Here is an 18,785-nt window from a genome sequence, read left to right on the forward strand (position 1 = left end):
CTCAGGACCCCGCCCACCCCTGGCATGTGGCCCCCCGGAGGCTGACCTCGAGGGAACGCGGCCCTTTGGCCTATTAAAGCTTCCATATGACATTAAAGGATGTCATATGGAGGAGGGAGAAAGATTGTTTTCTGCTGCTCCAGAGAAGCGGACACGGGGCAATGGATTCAAACTTCAAGAAAGAAGATTCCACCTAAACATTAGGAAGAACTTCCTGACAGTAAGAGCTGTTCGGCAGTGGAATTTGCTGCCAAGGAGTGTGGTGGAGTCTCCTTCTTTGGAGGTCTTTAAGCAGAGGCTTGACAGGCATATGTCAAGAATGCTTTGATGGTGTTTCCTGCTCGGCAGGGGGTTGGACTGGATGGCCCTTGTGGTCTCTTCCAACTCTATGATTCTATGATTTCCCCAGCCCAAGAGGGTAGTTCTCTGCCCCGAGGAGTTTACAATCTGAAATGGCCTGGCGTTACCGTCTGGGGTTCTTCCCAGAGAGGCAAAGGATTGAAGCCACGCTTCCTCAGGGAGAGAGTTTCTCAAGAAGCACACAGCCTCCTCCTTCACTGATAACCTCGTGTTTCCTGAGCAAGCACCTTCTGCACCCAATAAGACCTTCGTGCTAGAGGGTATCGGCATTATTGCAGGGCCGGAAGGCAATGCCTGAGGCCGTCATGGCCCACATCTCCAAATATGTGCCTGAAGAACTGGAATGCAGAAGCTATGGACATCCCCGCTCTGGCTGATAAGGGTTTCGGCAAGAGCCTTTGGGGAATATTCCTCTCCAACTCGAAAAGAACAGCTTTGCAAATGCTAAGTAAACAAATAAAAAAGATAATATCGTTGGACGTAGCCAAGGGCTGAGCTCTGGCTCTGATGAAGCCATGGCTTTGTCAGAACAAAAAAGGAGAGGGGGGGGAAATCTCAAAATGTGTAGCAACCACATTCACAACATTCCCTTGAAATTTTCCTTGAAAATTCAGATGTTCCAGACAGCCACAAGCTTTCCTCCAGGAGCGGACATGTTTGGGAAACTAAGACAAGCTTTCATTTCTATTGACCTGCTTAGCTTCAGATAAGGAGGCGGCCTGACGAGCCCAAGAGCAAATCCAGCCTTTGGTCTATCTAAGCAGATAGTTCTGGTTACAGGTAGGTAGCCGTGTTGGTCTGGGTCGAAGTAAAATAAAAAAATTCCTTCAGTAGCACCTTAAAGACCAACTAAGTTTTTAATTTGGTATGAGCTTTCGTGTGCATGCACACTTCTTCAGATACAGATAGTGTCTGCTCTGGCTGGTAGCAGCCCTGCAGAGCCCCAAGGCCGCCCCAAGACTTTTGCTTCTGAGTAACGGACGCTGGAAACCACAGGAGGGAAGAGCTGCTCTTGTGCTCAACACTCCCATTGTGAGAACAGGATGGTGGACTAAGATAGGCTTTGGGCTGAACCAGCAGGCTGTTGTTATATGAAGAAGAGATTCCTCTTTTGCATTTTTTGTTAACGTTTCCCCTTTATTTTGCTTTCTTTATTTTCTCTTTCCTCTCTTTATTTCCACGGTTCCTTTCTTTCCTTCTTCTGTTTTTGTTCTATATCTTTGAGAGCTGCAATTTTACTGTATTATGGGAATATCTCAATAAAAAATTATTATTACAGTGGTACCTCAGTTTAGGTACTCAGTTGGTTCCAGGGAGCCATTCGCTCCCCGAAAAGTACTTAAACCGAGCACCGATAGCGCGCATGCGCGAAGCGCCGATAAAGCACTTCTGCGCATGCGCGAACACTTCCGGGTCCGCGGAGTACTTAAACCAAAAGTACTTAAACCGGAGCATTCTGAAACCGAGGTATGACTGTATTATATATATAAAAAAACCAACACTCACTCACATGAACTTTCTAAGCATCTGGGTGGGCTCGTCTGAACAAGAATGTTTTTCGCAGTCGTCCAAAAGAGTACAGTGAAGATGCCTGCCTGATATCAAGAGGCAAGGAGTTCCAAAGGACATGATCTGCTGGGAATCTCACCCCTTGCCTTTCCCACATTCATTTCAGCAGAGTTTCCAGAGGAGAGCATTCCCTGTGGATTCTTCCCTTAAGCAAATGAACAAACTGAGCGCAGTGTACAACAAATGAGTCTCGTTGCACAAGGAAGTCCGCATGCACAATGGGGTTCTCCCCCCTTCCCCAAAATTGGCTGGAGAGGGGGGGATGTTGTGAGAAATCCCAGAACGTCATGCAGTGAAGAGGAGATAGGGGGGGGTGTTCCATCCGGCAAACGGAAATGACAGAACGGTGGCCTCAGTGCAAAGTTGGTTTCTTCCCGGAGGTTTCCATCTAAACACGCAGGATTAAGCCCACAGTTAAATGGCAAAGGTGACAGATAACAGTGTTCCGGTGGGGTCAAGCGTCAAAGGGAAAGGGCAAAGGTCAGCTTGACTTGCTTGTTCCTAAGCCACCCTCAATGGACTCTGAGAGCACCCGACATTTGTTCAAAGAGAGGCAGAGGGCAAATTCTGCCAGCCAAAATCTGGTTTCCTCAATTCAAGAGGGCGGCCGAGACCCAAATCTCAACGCAGAATGTCTGGCAGCCTACGCCAGTGGAACGATCTTCTTTGGGAGGTTGTAGATTCTCCTTCCTTGGAGGTTTTTAAGCAGAGCTTGGATGGCCTTCTGTCAGGGATGCTTTAGCTGAGATTCCTGCATTGCAGGGGGCTGGACTAGATGACCCTTGGTGCCCTCCCAGCTCTACGATTCTATGTCGCACCCCGTGGTCTTTGACAGGAAGAGACAGCCTGGCACTCTGAGGATCTGGGGGGCCTGAAGGCAAACAATTCTGCAACAATCTCGGGCCAAGGAGCTCGCATTGGCTACCTCCACTTTAGCATGTTCCCTGGCATTTTAAAAACACAACAGCGCGCCAGGGTTATGTGACATGGGAAGCTGCCTTATGCTGAGTCAGACCACTTGCCATATACTGCAGTGTTACCCGCACTGACTGGCAGCTCCAGGGTTTCTTGCAAGGGACATTCGCAGCCAGATCTAGCATCATCTATCTACAGCTATATCTATATCTAATCTATATCTATTCATCCATCCATCTATCCATCTGTCTATAATTCTATTCAAATTTAATTTACATTTTAACAGTTATCTTTTACAGTCGCACCTTGGTTCTCAAACATCTTGGTACTCATGATAGCCATGTTCAAATATATGAAAGGATGTCATATGGAGGAGGGAGAAAGATTGTTTTCTGCTGCTCCAGAGAAGCGGACACAGAGCAATGGATTCAAACTTCAAGAAAGAAGATTCCACCTAAACATTAGGAAGAACTTCCTGACAGTAAGAGCTGTTCGGCAGTGGAATTTGCTGCCAAGGAGTGTGGTGGAGTCTCCTTCTTTGGAGGTCTTTAAGCAGAGGCTTGACAGCCATGTGTCAAGAATGCTTTGATGGTGTTTCCTGCTTGGCAGGGGGTTGGACTGGATGGCCCTTGTGGTCTCCTCCAACTCTATGATTCTATGATTCTTTGATTCTATGATTCATCTGTTTTGGCTCCCGAAGGTCGGAAACTTAGAACGTTTTCGATTTTTTTTCAGAAGCCGAATGTCTGACACAACTTCTGCTTGAATGCAGGAAGCTTCTGCAGCCAATCGGAAGCCGCACCTTGGTTTTCAAATGTTTCAGAAGTCGAATGGACTTCCGGAATGGATTACGTTCGAGAACCAAGGTACAACGGTATATGTTTTAAGCATTTTGCATTATATCTGTGTCGATTTCATTTGTGTAAGCCGCCTTGAGCCTTGGTTTGGGAAGAAGGTGGGAGAGAAATAACAACAACAACAGGACTTTCTGCATGCAAACCAGAGACACCACCCCTAAGTTACAGCCCTTTCGTGTTGTTTTAAAATGTGCGCAAATCGATTTAAAAATAGATATATGCAGACGTACCTCGTTAAAGGAATGCCATTAGGGCCTTCATTTCCATGCATGGCGGAAAATCTGAAACATGCTCTTCGTTCCCAACAGACACGGGGATGAATCATTCACAGAGCCATCCCCCACCCACCCAACAAAACAACACTGAGGTTAAAATGGTTAACAAAACAAAAGCGGTCAGACTTTCCCATAATGGAAAGCCCTCTTTGCCTTTTCCTAGGCAGCTGCCTTAAACTGAGCCTGAGGCTGCTGAGCCATCTAGTTCAGCACTGACCAGCAGCCTCTCTCCAGGGCAGGCATAGGCAAACTCGGCCCTCCAGATGTTTTGAGACTACAATTCCCATCGTCCCTGACCACTGGTCCTGTTAGCTAAGGATGACGGGAGTTGTAGTCCCAAAACATCTGGAGGGCCGAGTTTGCCTATGTCTGCTCCAGGGTTTTAGAGAGCACTGAGTGCTGCCAGCTCCGGAACTTGTGCTACCAGGAAGAGTTGCTGGGATCACTAAGTCTGAGCGCCAGAGCAGTCCTTGTTTCCTTGAATACAGCGTTAACTTCACTGACACCATGTGTTTTATTGTTGACTTGGTCCTGACACCCAATCACCTTTCCATTTCCATCCCAATGACAGCAGTGGCCGTCTGCATCTTGAGACACTCATCTCAAAACACTCCTTGGTAGCAAATTCCACTGCCGAACAGCTTCCTGACAGTAAGAGCTGTTCGGCAGTGGAATTTGCTACCAAGGAGTGTGGTGGAGTCTCCTTCTTTGGAGGTCTTTAAGCAGAGGCTTGACAGGCATATGTCAAGAATGCTTTGATGGTGTTTCCTGCTTGGCAGGGGGTTGGACTGGATGGCCCTTGTGGTCTCTTCCAACTCTACGATTCTATGATTCTATGACTCTATGATTCTATGAGACTGTCTCTTCCCTCTCTAGTCTATCAAATGCCCTGTAGGATCCCAAGAGCTTGGCCATGCAGAAATGGCCAGAAATGCCGGCGTCACAAACCATCGCCTCACCTGTTTGGAAGGCTCCGAGTTCCGGCTGACTTCTTCGTAGGCCCCCACGTTCTCCCAGGTAGCGATGAAGGTGTGGTGTGGGGCAAAACCGGCCGCGCTGGGGAATCCAGCCTGGATTAGCTGGGCGGCCTGATCCGTCACCTCCCTGGAGTCGTCCAGGCGGTAATAGATTTTGCCCCTCCCGCCACTGGTGTCGATGTCCGATAGGAAAGGAGCAACTGCGGGGAAGTCCGTGGGGAAATCGTCGTCCACATACTGGGTCTCTCTAGGGAAGTCCTGGGTGGAAATGATCCCGTTGGTCCCAACCTGTCAGAGAGCCAGGTTAAAGAAGAATGGATCAAGTGATCCAATAGCAAATGCAGTGGAAGACTAACGGTTTGTACAGTCTCGTCATAAAATTTCATTTAGTTTTACAAATTAAAACTTACATTCAAAATCATAAATCATAAAAAGATAAACAAAGATTCAATTGAATCTCTGGACTTTCCCCCACCCCTCCATGGGTTCCATCACTTTTTCCGTTGCATATTTTAAGTCACTCCAATTTTTTAAAAATATCCCATGTACTCCTAGATCTTGTTACATTGTATGTGTTATTTAAATCCTGCTAAGGAGTTCAACTACTGGTTTTCCCAGTAGTGATGTATGGAAGTGAGAGCTGGACCATAAAGAAGGCTGATCGCCGAAGAATTGATGCTTTTGAATTCTGGTGCTGGAGGAGACTCTTGAGAGTCCCATGGACTGCAAGAAGATCAAACCTATCCATTCTGAAGGAAATCAGCCCTGAGTGCTCACTGGAAGGACAGATCCTGAAGCTGAGGCTCCCATACTTTGGCCACCTCATGAGAAGAGAAGAATCCTTGGAAAAGACCCTGATGTTGGGAAAGATGGAGGGCACTAGGAGAAGGGGAAGACAGAGGACAAGATGGTTGGACAGTGTTCTTGAAGCTACAAACATGAGTTTGACCAAACTGCGGGAGGCAGTGCAAGACAGGAGTGCCTGGCATGCTATGGTCCATGGGGTCACGAAGAGTCGGACACGACTAAACAACAACAAGGAGTTCAACTGTTTACAGTGGTCTCCAAGGTAAGTTATAAATCCCCCCATTCTTTATTGAAATTCTGCTCTTCCTGGTTTCTGAATTTCCCAGTCATTTTCGCCATCTCCACATAGTCCATCAATTTGATCTGCCACTCCTCTCTGGTGGGAGCTTTTTTCTTCCTTCCATCTCTGGGCTGACAACGGTTTGTACAGTTCTGGTTTCCTCGCCTCGAAAGGATACGGTAGAGTTGGGAAAGGTTCAGAAAATGGCAACCAAAATGATGGAGGGGACGGAGCAACTCCCCTTTGAGGAATGGTTGCATCTGTTAGGACTTTTTTGTTTAAAGAAAAGGCAAGTAAGGAACAACATGATAGAATTTTATCAACTTATGCATGGCATGGAGAGAATGGAGAGAGAAAAAGCTTTCCCTCCCTCTCTCGTAACAAGAAAACTTGTGGACATCCAATGAATGTTGGAAGATTTGGGACAAGAGAAAAGATAGTCTTTACACAGCACAGAGTTAAACCCTGGAACTCACTTCCACATGAGGCAAAGATGGCCCCCCGACCTAGAGGGCTTTAAAAGAGGAGTGGGCAAATTTATGAATTAAGTGAATCGCAGGCATCTAATTGCTTACTCGTAGCTGGATGGACAAATGTAAGAAAGATTTAGGTCCCAGTTGCTGGAGAGAGATAATCAGGGAAATTAATAGTGACTGGCCTGTGGAATAAGATCAGTTGGTGTCACTACTGGGGAAAGTTTGGAGTGGGACGGCCTTCTCAGTGGTGGCTCCCAGATTCTGAGCTCCTTCCCTTGAGAAATGCTGCTGTCCTCCTCAATACTGCCCTTTATGCGCCAGTTATGGACTTATTTTATTCACCTGAGCCTTCAGGGATTTAGCATCCCAGGGACCCAACAGTTGCAAATGTTAGATTGCAGTTTTTAATGCAATTGTGAAATATTTTACGGCAGAGATTTTACTGCATGATAAACTGCCTTGCGCTCCCAGATGGGAGGAGGTGTAGGTACAGAAATAAAATAATATGCCTGTATAGTGCTTTAAAACTTCACTTGCAAGCAGCACATGAAAATAATCACAGCATTCTGCAGGAATCCCTAAAACAACCCTGCAAGGAAAATTCCCCATATTAAGTGGGAGGCAGCTAGGAAAGTGGAGGTTTGCTTAAGACTGCCTGGTGAGTTTACAACTGTGGATAAGAATGGAGCCTGGGAATTTCCAAGCTCAACAATAAGGACCTTACTCACAAGGAAACTATATCTGTTTCTGCCACAAGAGGCAGGCTGCTGCTTTCAGCCTCAGTTACTCATCCATAAAATGGGAGCAGCAGCAACTCACTATCAAGGCTGAGAAAGGGTGGTGGTGGTTGTTTTTAAGAAAACATGCCTGCAAATGAGCTGTTGATTTTATTTCCTTTTAGTTATTAAAATCTAGCAGGTTTTCAGATGCATTTCCCCCCCTATTTTTCAAATAAGTAGATGTGGAGAGAGGAAGCTCACGGCCGTTAGCCTTCAATTGGTGGATCAGGACCAGCTGAAAAGTGGGCCACGACCGTAGCACAACAACCCTACATTTACACAGGGTTGTACTGTACTTGGAACAGAGCATCAAAATTAATTTACCCAAGTTTGCTATGTCTGTCTGTTTCAATGCAGCTACTCTGAGCAGGGCTAGCATTGGATACCTCCAGCTGCATTGGGGGGAGGATCTCAAGATAGGTCCCCGGTTTGCAAAGGCCAAAGGCCACCCAGCTAAATGGATGTGTCCTTTGCTGCAGTCGCTCTCGAGAGGATTTGGCGACAGAGATTTGGCAGGGTGTGTCGAGAGACGGAGCGCCGGGTTGGAAAAAGATATTCGGAAAGGGACACACAGAGTTCTTATTGAGTACCCAGGAATGTCCTGGGCAAATAGATGCCCGGCCAACCAAGGACCCCTCCCTCCCTGCCTCTGGCATCTGGCACAGCTCTGGGCTGGCTCAGCAGAGTAGTGGTGCCATGGGGGGGGGGGGGGAGTCCTTGGCTTCTCTCTGGGGCTGGTTATACCATCCTCCAACCAGGAGCCTGACACCAGCCTCTGCCAAGCTGGCGCCCTCCAGATGTTGATGGGTGACAACTCCCACCCACCCCAGACAGCCCATCTGGAGGGCACCAGGAAAACGCCGCCAGCCCCAACCCAACATCTGGAGGTCACAGCGGCAACACCCAAACGCCCTGCCCACCAAAATCTGGAGGATACAGCCCCATGCAACATCTGGAGGGCAAAGACAACCCCTTGTTGGCCCCATCGAAAACACCTGGAGGGCACAACCCCCATCAGCCCCGCCCAACATCTGCAGGGCGCATCCATCCCCGTCCCGTCCAGCAACACCTGCGGGGCACCCGCTTGGCGAAGGCTGCCCTAGACGGATGCCATGCTCCTCTCCCCCCCTCCCCCAATCTCTCTCTCTCGATGGGGCGTCGGACTTACATAGACCTGGCTGAATCGGGTCTCGTAGTAGAGCAGCGGGCTGGGCAGCTGCACGGGCGCCGAGGTCTCGTCGTCGCCGTCGGGCAACTGGCGGTCGCCGCGCGGGGGCCCGAAGGGGAAGAGCTGCGCTCGGGGCAAGGCAGCCCCCCAGCCCGGCAGCCGCAGGAGGAGGAGGAGGAAGAGCCCGGGCAGCGCGGCTTCCCCTAGCATGCTGCTTGGCCCTCGCAATGGACTTGCTCCGGGAGGAGGAGGAGGAGGAGGAGGAAGGGGAAGCGGGCGGGGCGGGCGCAGCTCCGGAGCGGGAGGCGCGAAGCCCACGGCCGCCCCCTCGAGTCCCGGCGCTGGCCCAGGGCAGGGCGGGGCCGGAGGCGCCTCTCCCGCCTCTCCATTGGCTGCCCGGAGTCCGGGCAGCGGCCAATCAAGCCCTCCTGGACGAGAGAGGATACCAGTTAAACCCCCCACCCCACCCTACCCCCGACGGCAACATCTGGAACTCGTTAGAGGCTCGGCGGGCGCAGCTGCTGCAGCGCTGCTGGCTGCCCGCCCCGTCGGGGATGCGGCCTCGGTGCCCGGCGCGCATCGGAACAGCTGGATCCCGCTGCTTGGGCGCAGGCACGTCGCGCAGAGGGGGGCGCAGTGGACCAGCCTGGCTGCCGGATCAGGCCATGGTCCATCTGGTCCGGCGGCATCCTCTTCGCACAAGGGCCAACCAGACCACCCCCCCAGGGGAAACGTACAAGTGGAACCCCGGCCGGCACTTTCTCCCCTCCTGTGGTTCCATCTGAAATTCCTTTCTTCGGAAACGGCCACCTTAAGCTCACTGGCAATATCGTCAGTGTTGATAAAATACTGAGGAAGATGGACCAGCAGTGTGACTGGATCAGGCCACTTCCCATGTTCCTTTGTCCCTCTCATGCACCCCACCTACTGCCGCCCTCCGGCCCCCTTTTATATGGAGGGTCATAGCTCAGTGATGGAACATCTGCTTGGCATGCAGAAGGCGCCACATTCAATCCTTGGCATCTCCAGGTGAGACTGGTAATAGCTTCTGCCTGAAACCCTGGAGAGCAGCTGCCAGTCAGAGTCTCTTCTCTTCTTCTCTTTGGTGATCATTCGTAGCCGAGTAAGATTGTCTTCCATAAACATGTTTTTAACAATGAGTCCGTAAGTGACTGTGGAGGCCAATTCTGGATCCACACGTCCTTCCACAGTGGGGGCATTGGTTTCTGGGAGGGAGTTGATCACAGTGTGGATTTGCCAAGCGTGCCTTCCTCTTAGCACCTTTCTCCCTTGCGTCCTGAGTTCAAGTGTCTTCAAAGCCCATGACACCTTTGGTAAAGGCTGCTCTCCAACTGGAGCGCTCGCAGGCCAGTGTTTCCCAGTCGTCAGTGTTTATACAACATTTTTATAGATTTGCCTTGAGACAGTCTATAAACCTCTTTTGTTGACCACCAGCATTATGCTTTCCATTCTTAAGTTCGGAATAGAGTACTGTAGTTGCTTAGGAAGACGATCATCAAGCATCTGCACAATATGACCAGACCAACGAAGTTGTTGTTGAAGAATCATTGCTTCAACACTGGTGATCTTTGCTTCCTGTCTTCTCAAGTGATGTGTAAAAATTTTCAGAGACACCGTTGGTGGAATCTTTCAAGGAGTTGGAGATGGTGTTTATAAGTGGTCCATGTTTCACAAACATATAGCAAGGTTGGTAATACAATAGCTTTGTAAACAACATTTTGGTTTCCCTGCGAATGTCCCAGTCCTCAAACACTCTGCACTTCAATCGGGAGAAAGCCGCGCTCGCAGAGCTCAGGTGATGCTGGATTTCAGCATCAATGTTCATCCTTGTGGAAAGATAACTGCCTAGGTTGGAGAAGTGATCAACATTTTCCAATGTTACACCATTGAGTTGGATTTGTGGCGCTGCAGAGGGGTTATTTTGTACACTTTGATTTTTTGGATGTTGAGTGATATGCCAAGCTTTTCATAAGCTTCTGCAGAGATATTTAGGATGGTTTGGAGGTCATCCTCTGAGCGTGCGCACACTACGTTGTCATCAGCATACTGAAGCTCTATGATGGAAGTTACGGTAACCTTACTTTTTGCTTTCAGCCTGCTCAGATTGAAGAGCTTTCCATCTGTTCGATATATGATTTCTACTCCGGTGGGGAGTTTCCCATGGACAAAGTGTAGGATCATGGCAGTGAAAATAATGAACAGAGTTGGGGCAATAACACAACCCTGTTTAACACCTGATCCCACTGTGAATGGTTCACTTTGAGAGCCATTGTTATCTGCGATTGTTGCTGTCATATTATCATGAAGGAGCCGAATGATTTACAAATTTATCTGGGCAGCCAATTTTCAGAAGGACAGTCCACAGGGCATTACGATTTACAGTGTCGAAAGCCTTAGTCAGGTCAATAATATACAGGGGTTGGTTTTGCTCTCTGCATTTTTCTTGAAGCTGTTGAGCGGTGAAAATCACGTCGACTGTCCCCCTAGAAGGCCAAAAACTATGAATGACTTCTGGAATAAGATTTATAATGAGCTCAAGAAAGTGCTAAAAGGCACATTTGTGAAGAAACCAGAGGCATTCCTAGTGGGCATTGTAGGGAAGGAGATTCCCAAGGGAAAGATATCTTTTTTCATGTACGCCACTGCAGCAGCGAGACTTTTGATTGCTAAATACTGGAAGCAGCAAACGTTACCAACGATTGATGAATGGCAGATGAAGATGATGGAATTTATGGAACTGGCAGAGATGACCGGACGAATCCGCAACCGGGGAGAACAAGCAATTGAAGAAGAGTGGAAAGATTTTAAATTGTATTTAAAAAATTATGCTAAAGTAATATTTTAAGAATAGAAATTAAGTGGTAAATAAATCTGTGGATTAGGTGAAGAGGTTATTTTAGAATAGAAATTAAGAAATTTAACATTAAAAGTGAATAATTAGAGGTAGAATTTGCTAAAACTAGAAGTCTGTTTGAGAAACACAGGGATGGGAACCCGAGGAGGTCCCAATTTACAATGTGATAAAAATAAGTTACATTGTTTTTTATCTTTTTATTTTGTGGTTTTTCCTGTTCTTTTATTGATTTTTGTATTGTGTATCTTTGCTTTTTGTATCCATGTTTTCCCCAATATTCTAATTTTCTGTAAACCCCCTTTTTACTGTGAAAAATCAATAAATATTTAGTAAAAAAAAAAACTATTTTGGGATTCAGGAAGGGTCACCTTGGATATTGTTAAGAGACGGTTTGCTAAGATCCTTGCAAGAATTTTGCCTGCTGCAGCTAATAGAGAGATGCCTTGATAGTTTCCACAATCAATTCTGTCACCTTTTACTGGGTGGACCCATAGACTGCCTTGGTCTATAAGGCAGTGCCTTTGTTCCGAGCTGTTTCAACGCTTTTGTCTCACCTCTCCTTTGAGTTCCAGAAAGCCGCTGTGTTTTTCTGTCACTTGTAATATGTTCCTTGACGTGCTCCTGGGTCCAGTTACAGCTGAAACCCCAGACTATTCCCAGCTGTTTCCCAGTGACACAAAGAACATCCTTTTATAATTACAAAAAGAAGAAGAAAAGGAACCGTTGTTCAGTCATTTGACATGCATTTGCAATGCCCTGGGGAGAAATGGAACATTTCCCCTTCCTTTAACTTTAGTACAGTGTTTAATTAATTCTTTTAGGGTGCAAAGGCCAGAGGCACAGGCAGAGGGGAGAGACACAGGCCTGCATTTTACTAAATAAAAAAAAATGAGAAAAAGCTGAATTCCATATCAAAGAAAACGGCAGTCTTGCACTCCGTACAAACTCTGCAGTTTGCAAAAAACCTGCATGCGTTTCCCCAGGCATGACTTAATTTGCTTCCTTTTGAAGAAATATTGTGAGGAGGGCAGTGTGAAGTGAGGACCACATTATTCATTCTGTAAACAAGCCCACAGTAATTCAATGGAACATCCAAAGTCAGGAGCAGTTTATCTTGGATTCTCAGATGGTACTTTAGCTTCGCTCTTCCACCTTTTGTCATATCCCTTTAGCCTACTTTGCCTCCCATCCATGGCCCTTCTTTAAAGCAACTGATGTGAAATGATTAAATAAAATGCCTCTGAGCATATGCAGAGTACCTTTCCCTTTCCACTGAGCTTTGCATTAGAACCACTGATCTAAAGGTTTCGATACAGTGGTGCCTCGCTTAACGAATGCCCTGCTTAATGAAATTTCCGCTTAACGAAAGGTTTTTTCAAGCAGAGGTGGCCTCGCTAGACGAATTCATTTTACGAAAAATTCGTCTAGCAAATCGCGGTTTCCCATTGGAATGCATTGAAATTCAATTAATGCGTTCCTATGGGCAAAACAAAATTTTAAAAAAATTCAATGCATTCCTATGGGATTCGCTAGATGAATTTTTCGTTATAAGAAAAGACCCGTGGAACGAATTAAATTTGTCTAGCGAGGCACCACTTGTATAATGGTGTGCTTCTGGAGGAACTGTTTATTGACTATTGATTCTGCATTGCTTACAGAGAGGTTACATGTTGTTGTGTCAAAGGAACCACAAGTTAATACTTTCCAGTTCCTTTTCCCATCAGTTTACATGCCATTCAACAGTGGGGACATAGGTTTCCGGGCAGGAGTTGATCATGGTGAGGTTTTGCCAAGCGTGCCTTCCTCTTAGCGCATTTCTCCCTTGCGTCCTGACTTCAAGCATCTTCAAAGCCCATGACACCTTTGGTAAAGGCTGTTCTCCAATTGGAGCTCACAGGCCAGTGTTTCTCAATTGTCGGCCTTTATTTTACATTTTTGAGAGGGTCTTTAAACCTCTTTTGTTGACCACCAGCATTACGCTTTGCATTTTTAAGTTCGGAATAGAGTAGTTGCTTTGGAAGACGATCATCAGGCATCCGCACAACATGACCGGTCCAACAAAGTTGATGTTGAAGAATCATTGCTTCAACACTGGTGATCTTTGCTTCTTCCAGTACACTGACATTAGTTCGCCTGTCTTCCCAAGTGATGTGTAAAAATTTTCAGAGACACCATTGATGGAATCTTTCGAGGAGTTGGAGATGGCATTTATAAGTGGTCCACGTTTCACAAGCATACAGTAGGGTTGGTAGTACAATAGCAGAGGCCTTTGTGGGTCAAAGCAGGCTCTTAATTGCTCGGAGATGAAGGAATGCACTCTTTATATGCTCAGAGGTACTACTCTTTATTACTATCTGTTTTCTTTCAAGATAGGGTATATGGTCAATAACTAATAACCTCTCTGTAAAGATTGCCACTGTGAAGACTGATATTAGATGGACTTCAGGTCTTGAAGCAGATGTACCCTCACTGATAGAGAATCTACCGCAGGGGTCCGTAAACTACGGCCCGCGGGCCAGATGCGGCCCAATTGGCCTCCCAATCTGGCCCACGATGACCCCTGCCGACCGCTGCCGCCGACCGCTCTTACACCGCGCAGCGCGACGGCGCACTTCCAGATCGGAAAAAGCACCGAAAATCGTTTCTGCGCATGCGTATGGGCCTCTCCTGACCCAGAAGAGGTCATTTCCGGTGCACTTCCAGGTCGGGGGGAGGCCCATACGCATGCGCACAAACGATTTTCGGCAATTTTTCCGACCTGGAAGCGCGCCACCGCACCAGTAAGTGTGTGTGCGCATGCGCACAGGCGCGCAATCCCCCGCCCTCTGGCCCGCTGTGCGCGCACTCCCCTGCCCTCCAGCCCAAAGCCGGGTAAGTCTGGGGACCCCTGATCTACCGTAAATACTCTAGAAGACAAAGTTGATAAAGCTGAAAGGACTACACTAAAGAGCATAGGGTCTCTCCTTACAAACAGAAGAAGAAAAAAGGAGGGGAAGGGGTATTTGGTACATGGTCAAATATTGGAAGCTGAAGGGGTATGGCAAAAGAATTTGGTTGGGGCTGGAACATTAGAAGTAGCTGCGAGAGATTATCTCCCCCTCCCCTGCACTACGACCCACAACCTGATGTAATAAGCTCTGATCAACAACTGTTGAAAAGCCAGAGGCTGACTGAGTGAGGGGCTGACACAATCTTTCCAGCTTCATCATGTACACAGAAGAAAGAGGCTTTATGGGGGGGAATTGCTATGACGTTTCTGGTTGCCGCTGGTGCAGCTTGTTTAGCCTGGTAAGGAGGAAGCTGAAGGGAGATAGGATATCCATCTTCAAATATCTCAAGGGCTGTCATGTGGAAGAGGAAACCAGCTTGTCTTCTCCTGCTCTTGGAGGGCAGGCCTCGAACCCACGGCTTCAAGCAGCAAGAAAGGAGATTCCAACTAAACCTTCGGAAAAGCTTTATGACAGTAAAAGCTGTAAGAAAGCGGAATGGTCTCCCCCGGGAGGTTGTGGACTCTCCTTCCTGGGAGGTTTTCAAGCAGAGGTTCAATGGCCATCTGTCATGGATGCTTGAGCTGAAATTCTTGCATTGCACGGGGTTGGGCTAGATGACCCTTGGGGATCCCTTCCAACTCTACAATTCTGTGGAGGCAGAGCACAGCCATCATGGCAAAGACTAGGGGCCATCAACAGCCCTCTCATCCATGAATTTGCTCTTTTAAAGCCATCCAATCAGCGACCATCACTGCCTCCTGGGAGTTCCATAGTTTAATTCTGCATTTTTCTATTTTTTCTGTCTTGAATCTTCCTCACAGAAGAGTCACTCCACCCCATTGATCATTTTTGTGACCCTTTCCAGAACCTTTTCAAACTCCAGTCGGGTGGGCAGCTTATAAATAATAAAATTATTATGATTATGATTACCCTCCAGCATTTCTCCAATAAAAATAGGGATGTCCTAAGGAAAAGTGGGACATTCTGGGATCAAATCAGAAACATAGCTGTCAATTCCCTTATGCTGAATAGGCTTCCTCACGAGAAAAGGGAAAACTTGACAGCTATGAATTCAGAAACCAGGGTGGCTTCTGTAAATCCGGGACTGTCCCTGGAAAACAGGGGCACTTGGAGGCTCTGAAACTACAGCTCCCAAGATTCTCTGGGGCAAGCCGTGAGATGTTTAGAGTCGTGGCCAAAGGAAGCCCAGATCCAGGGGCCCCAGAGATCCCCTCAAACTTGGGATCTCATATGCTCAGGAAATCAGGGAATTTCAGAACCTCAGTGGAGCTGACACCAGAGTTGTTGTGGCTATTGCTGTCCGTTAACAGGAGAACCGAGACTCTTTCAGCGCTGAGTCCTTATCACTGTTGTGACAGGGTCCAGGCTGCAGGCCATGCCTGCTCACCCTGAAAATATGTTGCCCGCTCCACAATGTCCAAGACTACCGGTCCCTGATCTGCAGTGACGTCAGTCACCCAGCCAGGGAGGAGGAGAGGCAATGAATGGCCATGAATTTCTGGATGGTTATGCTGGTGCCGCCACCCCACAGGTGTCACTGTGTGCCTTTTGACCACCAGCCATCATCACCAGGCTGAAGGAAGGAGGAAGCTGCTGAAATCTTTGGGGGTTTCAAAGGCAAAGGGTCTTGGAAGGCCTTGCACGAGATGGCGGGAAATGATCAGGAGCAGAGAGAGGAAGCACAGAATACATGTTTGCATGGTGTGTGTGTGTGTGTGTGTGTGTGTGTGTCTCCCTCCCTCCTGTTCTCTCCCCTTTCGTAATCTCTTGGCTTATAAACGTGGTCCTTACAGCTGCTCAGTCGTCCGGCTGCGCCAAAGACCATTTCTCCCCTTGTTTATCTTCCCAGCGTCCTCGTAATTCTTCAGGAATAAGCAAAGGCCGCTAAACCAGCCTTGAGCAGAAGCAGATTCATTCTTCCCCTGCCCCAAGCGCTTGGATATTTAGGGGGGAGGGGGGCGTCTTAAGGGCACTGGAGACACAAGGCTCCTTCAGTTGAACTGCTTTTTGAGCATTCACCATGATTTGCTTGCACTAAAGCTGATGTGAAGGTTAGATGTTGTGTAGTTAGTTTGCTGGTGGTGCTGAGAGTTATTAGGCAAGGCCTGCTCTCCTCTCCCTGAGCTACAATTCCCAGAGCAGTTTACTAACCAAGACCTCCTTGTAAGCTTGTCTAAACAAAAATGTTTTTAGCAGCGTACAGTGAAGGCATTTTGCCTGGTATCAACTGGCAGGGAGTTCCAAAGTGTGGCTTCTTGTTTTGTTGTTGGCATCTGTCTGCCTTGAGAGACAATGGAGTGTGCTTTCTAGGGGTGAAGTCAAATGGCTGGAAAATCACAGCACCTGCTGTGGCTGAGGAGACCAGTAACTTGCAAGTGCTGCCTTAGCAGCACTGAAGTGACCTTCCCCGGGGCACGAGCCTGGATGGAGGTCCTGGGCTGCCCAGATGACAAGACCCACCTCTTGGCCTCGCTGATGTGGTCCAAAGGGAAGCCGAGCAAGATGTTTGGCCCCAGCTTGGCTGCAGGAGTTGCCGGAAGGAGGCATACAAGGCACCATCCAACAGCCTTAAGGACTCCTCTCTGGAATTGTGTAGGGTTAACTCATTCCGACAAAGGTCCGTATAGTTAAAGCAGCTATAGTTTTCCCAGTATGGAAGTGAGAGCTGGACCATAAAGAAGGCTGATCAAAAGAATTGATGCTTTTGAATTATGGTGCTGGAGGAGACTCAGTCTTGAGAGTCCCACGGACTGCAAGAAGATCAAACCTATCCATTCTGAAGGAAATCAGCCCTGAGTGCTCACTGGAAGGACAGATCGTGAAGCTGAGGCTCCAATACTTTGGCCATCTCACGAGAAGAGAAGACTCCCTGGAAAAGACCCTGATGTTGAGAAAGATGGAGGGCACTAGGAGAAGGGGACGACAGAGGACAAGATGGTTGGACAGTGTTCTCGAAGCTACGAACATGAGTTTGACCAAACTGCGGGAGGCAGTGCAAGACAGGAGTGCCTGGCATGCTCTGCTCCATGGGGTCACGAAGAGTCGGACACGACTAAACGACTATACAACAACAACAACAAAACTCATTCCTTTTCCCAAAGATGTCCTGCAAGGCGGTGGGTATGGAGTTTTCCTAGGGGTTTGCTCCTGAAGCCTTTCTCATGAATGAGTAAAACTGCAAGGCAGCGGAGGTTTAGGACCAGAGTTTTCCTTCTCCTAGATAGGCCACCTTCCCAGGTGGACAAGCCCCATCTGCCCCTCCCTTTCCTCTCCAGCACAGTCAGAAGCCATCTTCTTGACCATTGGACCTACTCTTGGTCTCCTCCACTCAATTCTTCTTCTTTCTTCTTCGGCGATCACTTGTAGCCAAGTAAGATGGTCTTCCATAAACATGGTCTTAGCGGTGTGTCTGTAGCTGATTGTTGGGGCCAATTCTGGATCCACACGTTCTTCCACAGTGGGGACATAGGTTTCCGGGCGGGAGTTGATCATGGTGAGGGTTTGCCAAGCGTGCCTTCCTCCAAGCGTGTATCCTGAGTTTGAGTGTCTTCAAAACCCATGACACCTTTGGTAAAGGCTGTTCTCTAATTGGAGCACTCGCAGGCCAGTGTTTCCCAGTTGTTGGTGTTTATACTACATTTTAAAATATTTTCCTTGAGAGAATCTTTGGACCATTTTTGTTGACCACCAGCATTACACTTTCCATTTTAAAGTTCGGAGTAGAGTAGTTGCTTTGGCAAATGATAATCAGGCATCCGCACAACACGACCAGTCCAACAAAGTTGATGTTGGAGAATCATGGCTTCCACTCAATTCACCAGAGGCTGTCTTTGCATGCAGAGGAAGTTCCTAACTCACTGGGAGTTTGAAACCCGTTGGCTCCCCTCACCTGGCTTAGCTGGCCAGTCAAAGCCATTTCCAGGGTGTGGTGGCTGTCGCATGCTGACCACTTCTAGGAGCCACTGGTGATGGCTGAGTGCAGGATGAGGCCCAAAAGTGGACAAACCTCCCCAGAAGGAACACCATGTGCCCCCCACCAGAGGTACCACCCCTCCTCCAAAACCCCTTCCACCCACCTCCAGAATGTGTGTGCTGTCACAATAAAAGATCTGTTTGTTACAGATACGGAGCGGGTCTTCTGTGGCACCTGTGACAAATTCCATAGATCGGAAGAAGAAGAAGAAGAAGAAGAAGAAGAAGAAGAAGAAGAAGAAGAAGAAGAAGAAGAAGAAGAAGAAGAAGAAGAAGAAGAAGAAGAAGAAGAGATGTTGTTGTTGTTTGGATTTGATATCCCACTTTATCACTACCCGAAGGAGTCTAAAAGCTGCTAACATTCTCCTTTCCCTTCCTCCCCCACCACAAACACTCTGTGAGGTGAGTGAGGCTGAGAGACTTCAGAGAAGTGTGACTAGCCCAAGGTCTAGCAGCTGCATGTG

General features: G+C 47.9%; 1 protein-coding gene across 1 annotated transcript in view; it reads right to left on the reverse strand.

Annotated features, from left to right (window-relative positions):
* Positions 1 to 8,810, reverse strand: part of NID2 (nidogen 2) — a 61,431-nt gene extending 52,621 nt beyond the window's left edge. Inside the window, 2 exon segments of the mRNA XM_060270836.2 lie at positions 4,936 to 5,241; positions 8,464 to 8,810. Coding sequence (XP_060126819.2) covers positions 4,936 to 5,241; positions 8,464 to 8,673 — 516 coding nt within the window. The 5' untranslated portion in view covers positions 8,674 to 8,810.
* Positions 8,811 to 18,785: the final 9,975 nt, after the last annotated feature.

This window comes from Zootoca vivipara, chromosome 1, assembly GCF_965207765.1.
Source record: "Zootoca vivipara chromosome 1, rZooViv2.hap1.1, whole genome shotgun sequence".
NCBI lineage: Eukaryota > Metazoa > Chordata > Lepidosauria > Squamata > Lacertidae > Zootoca > Zootoca vivipara.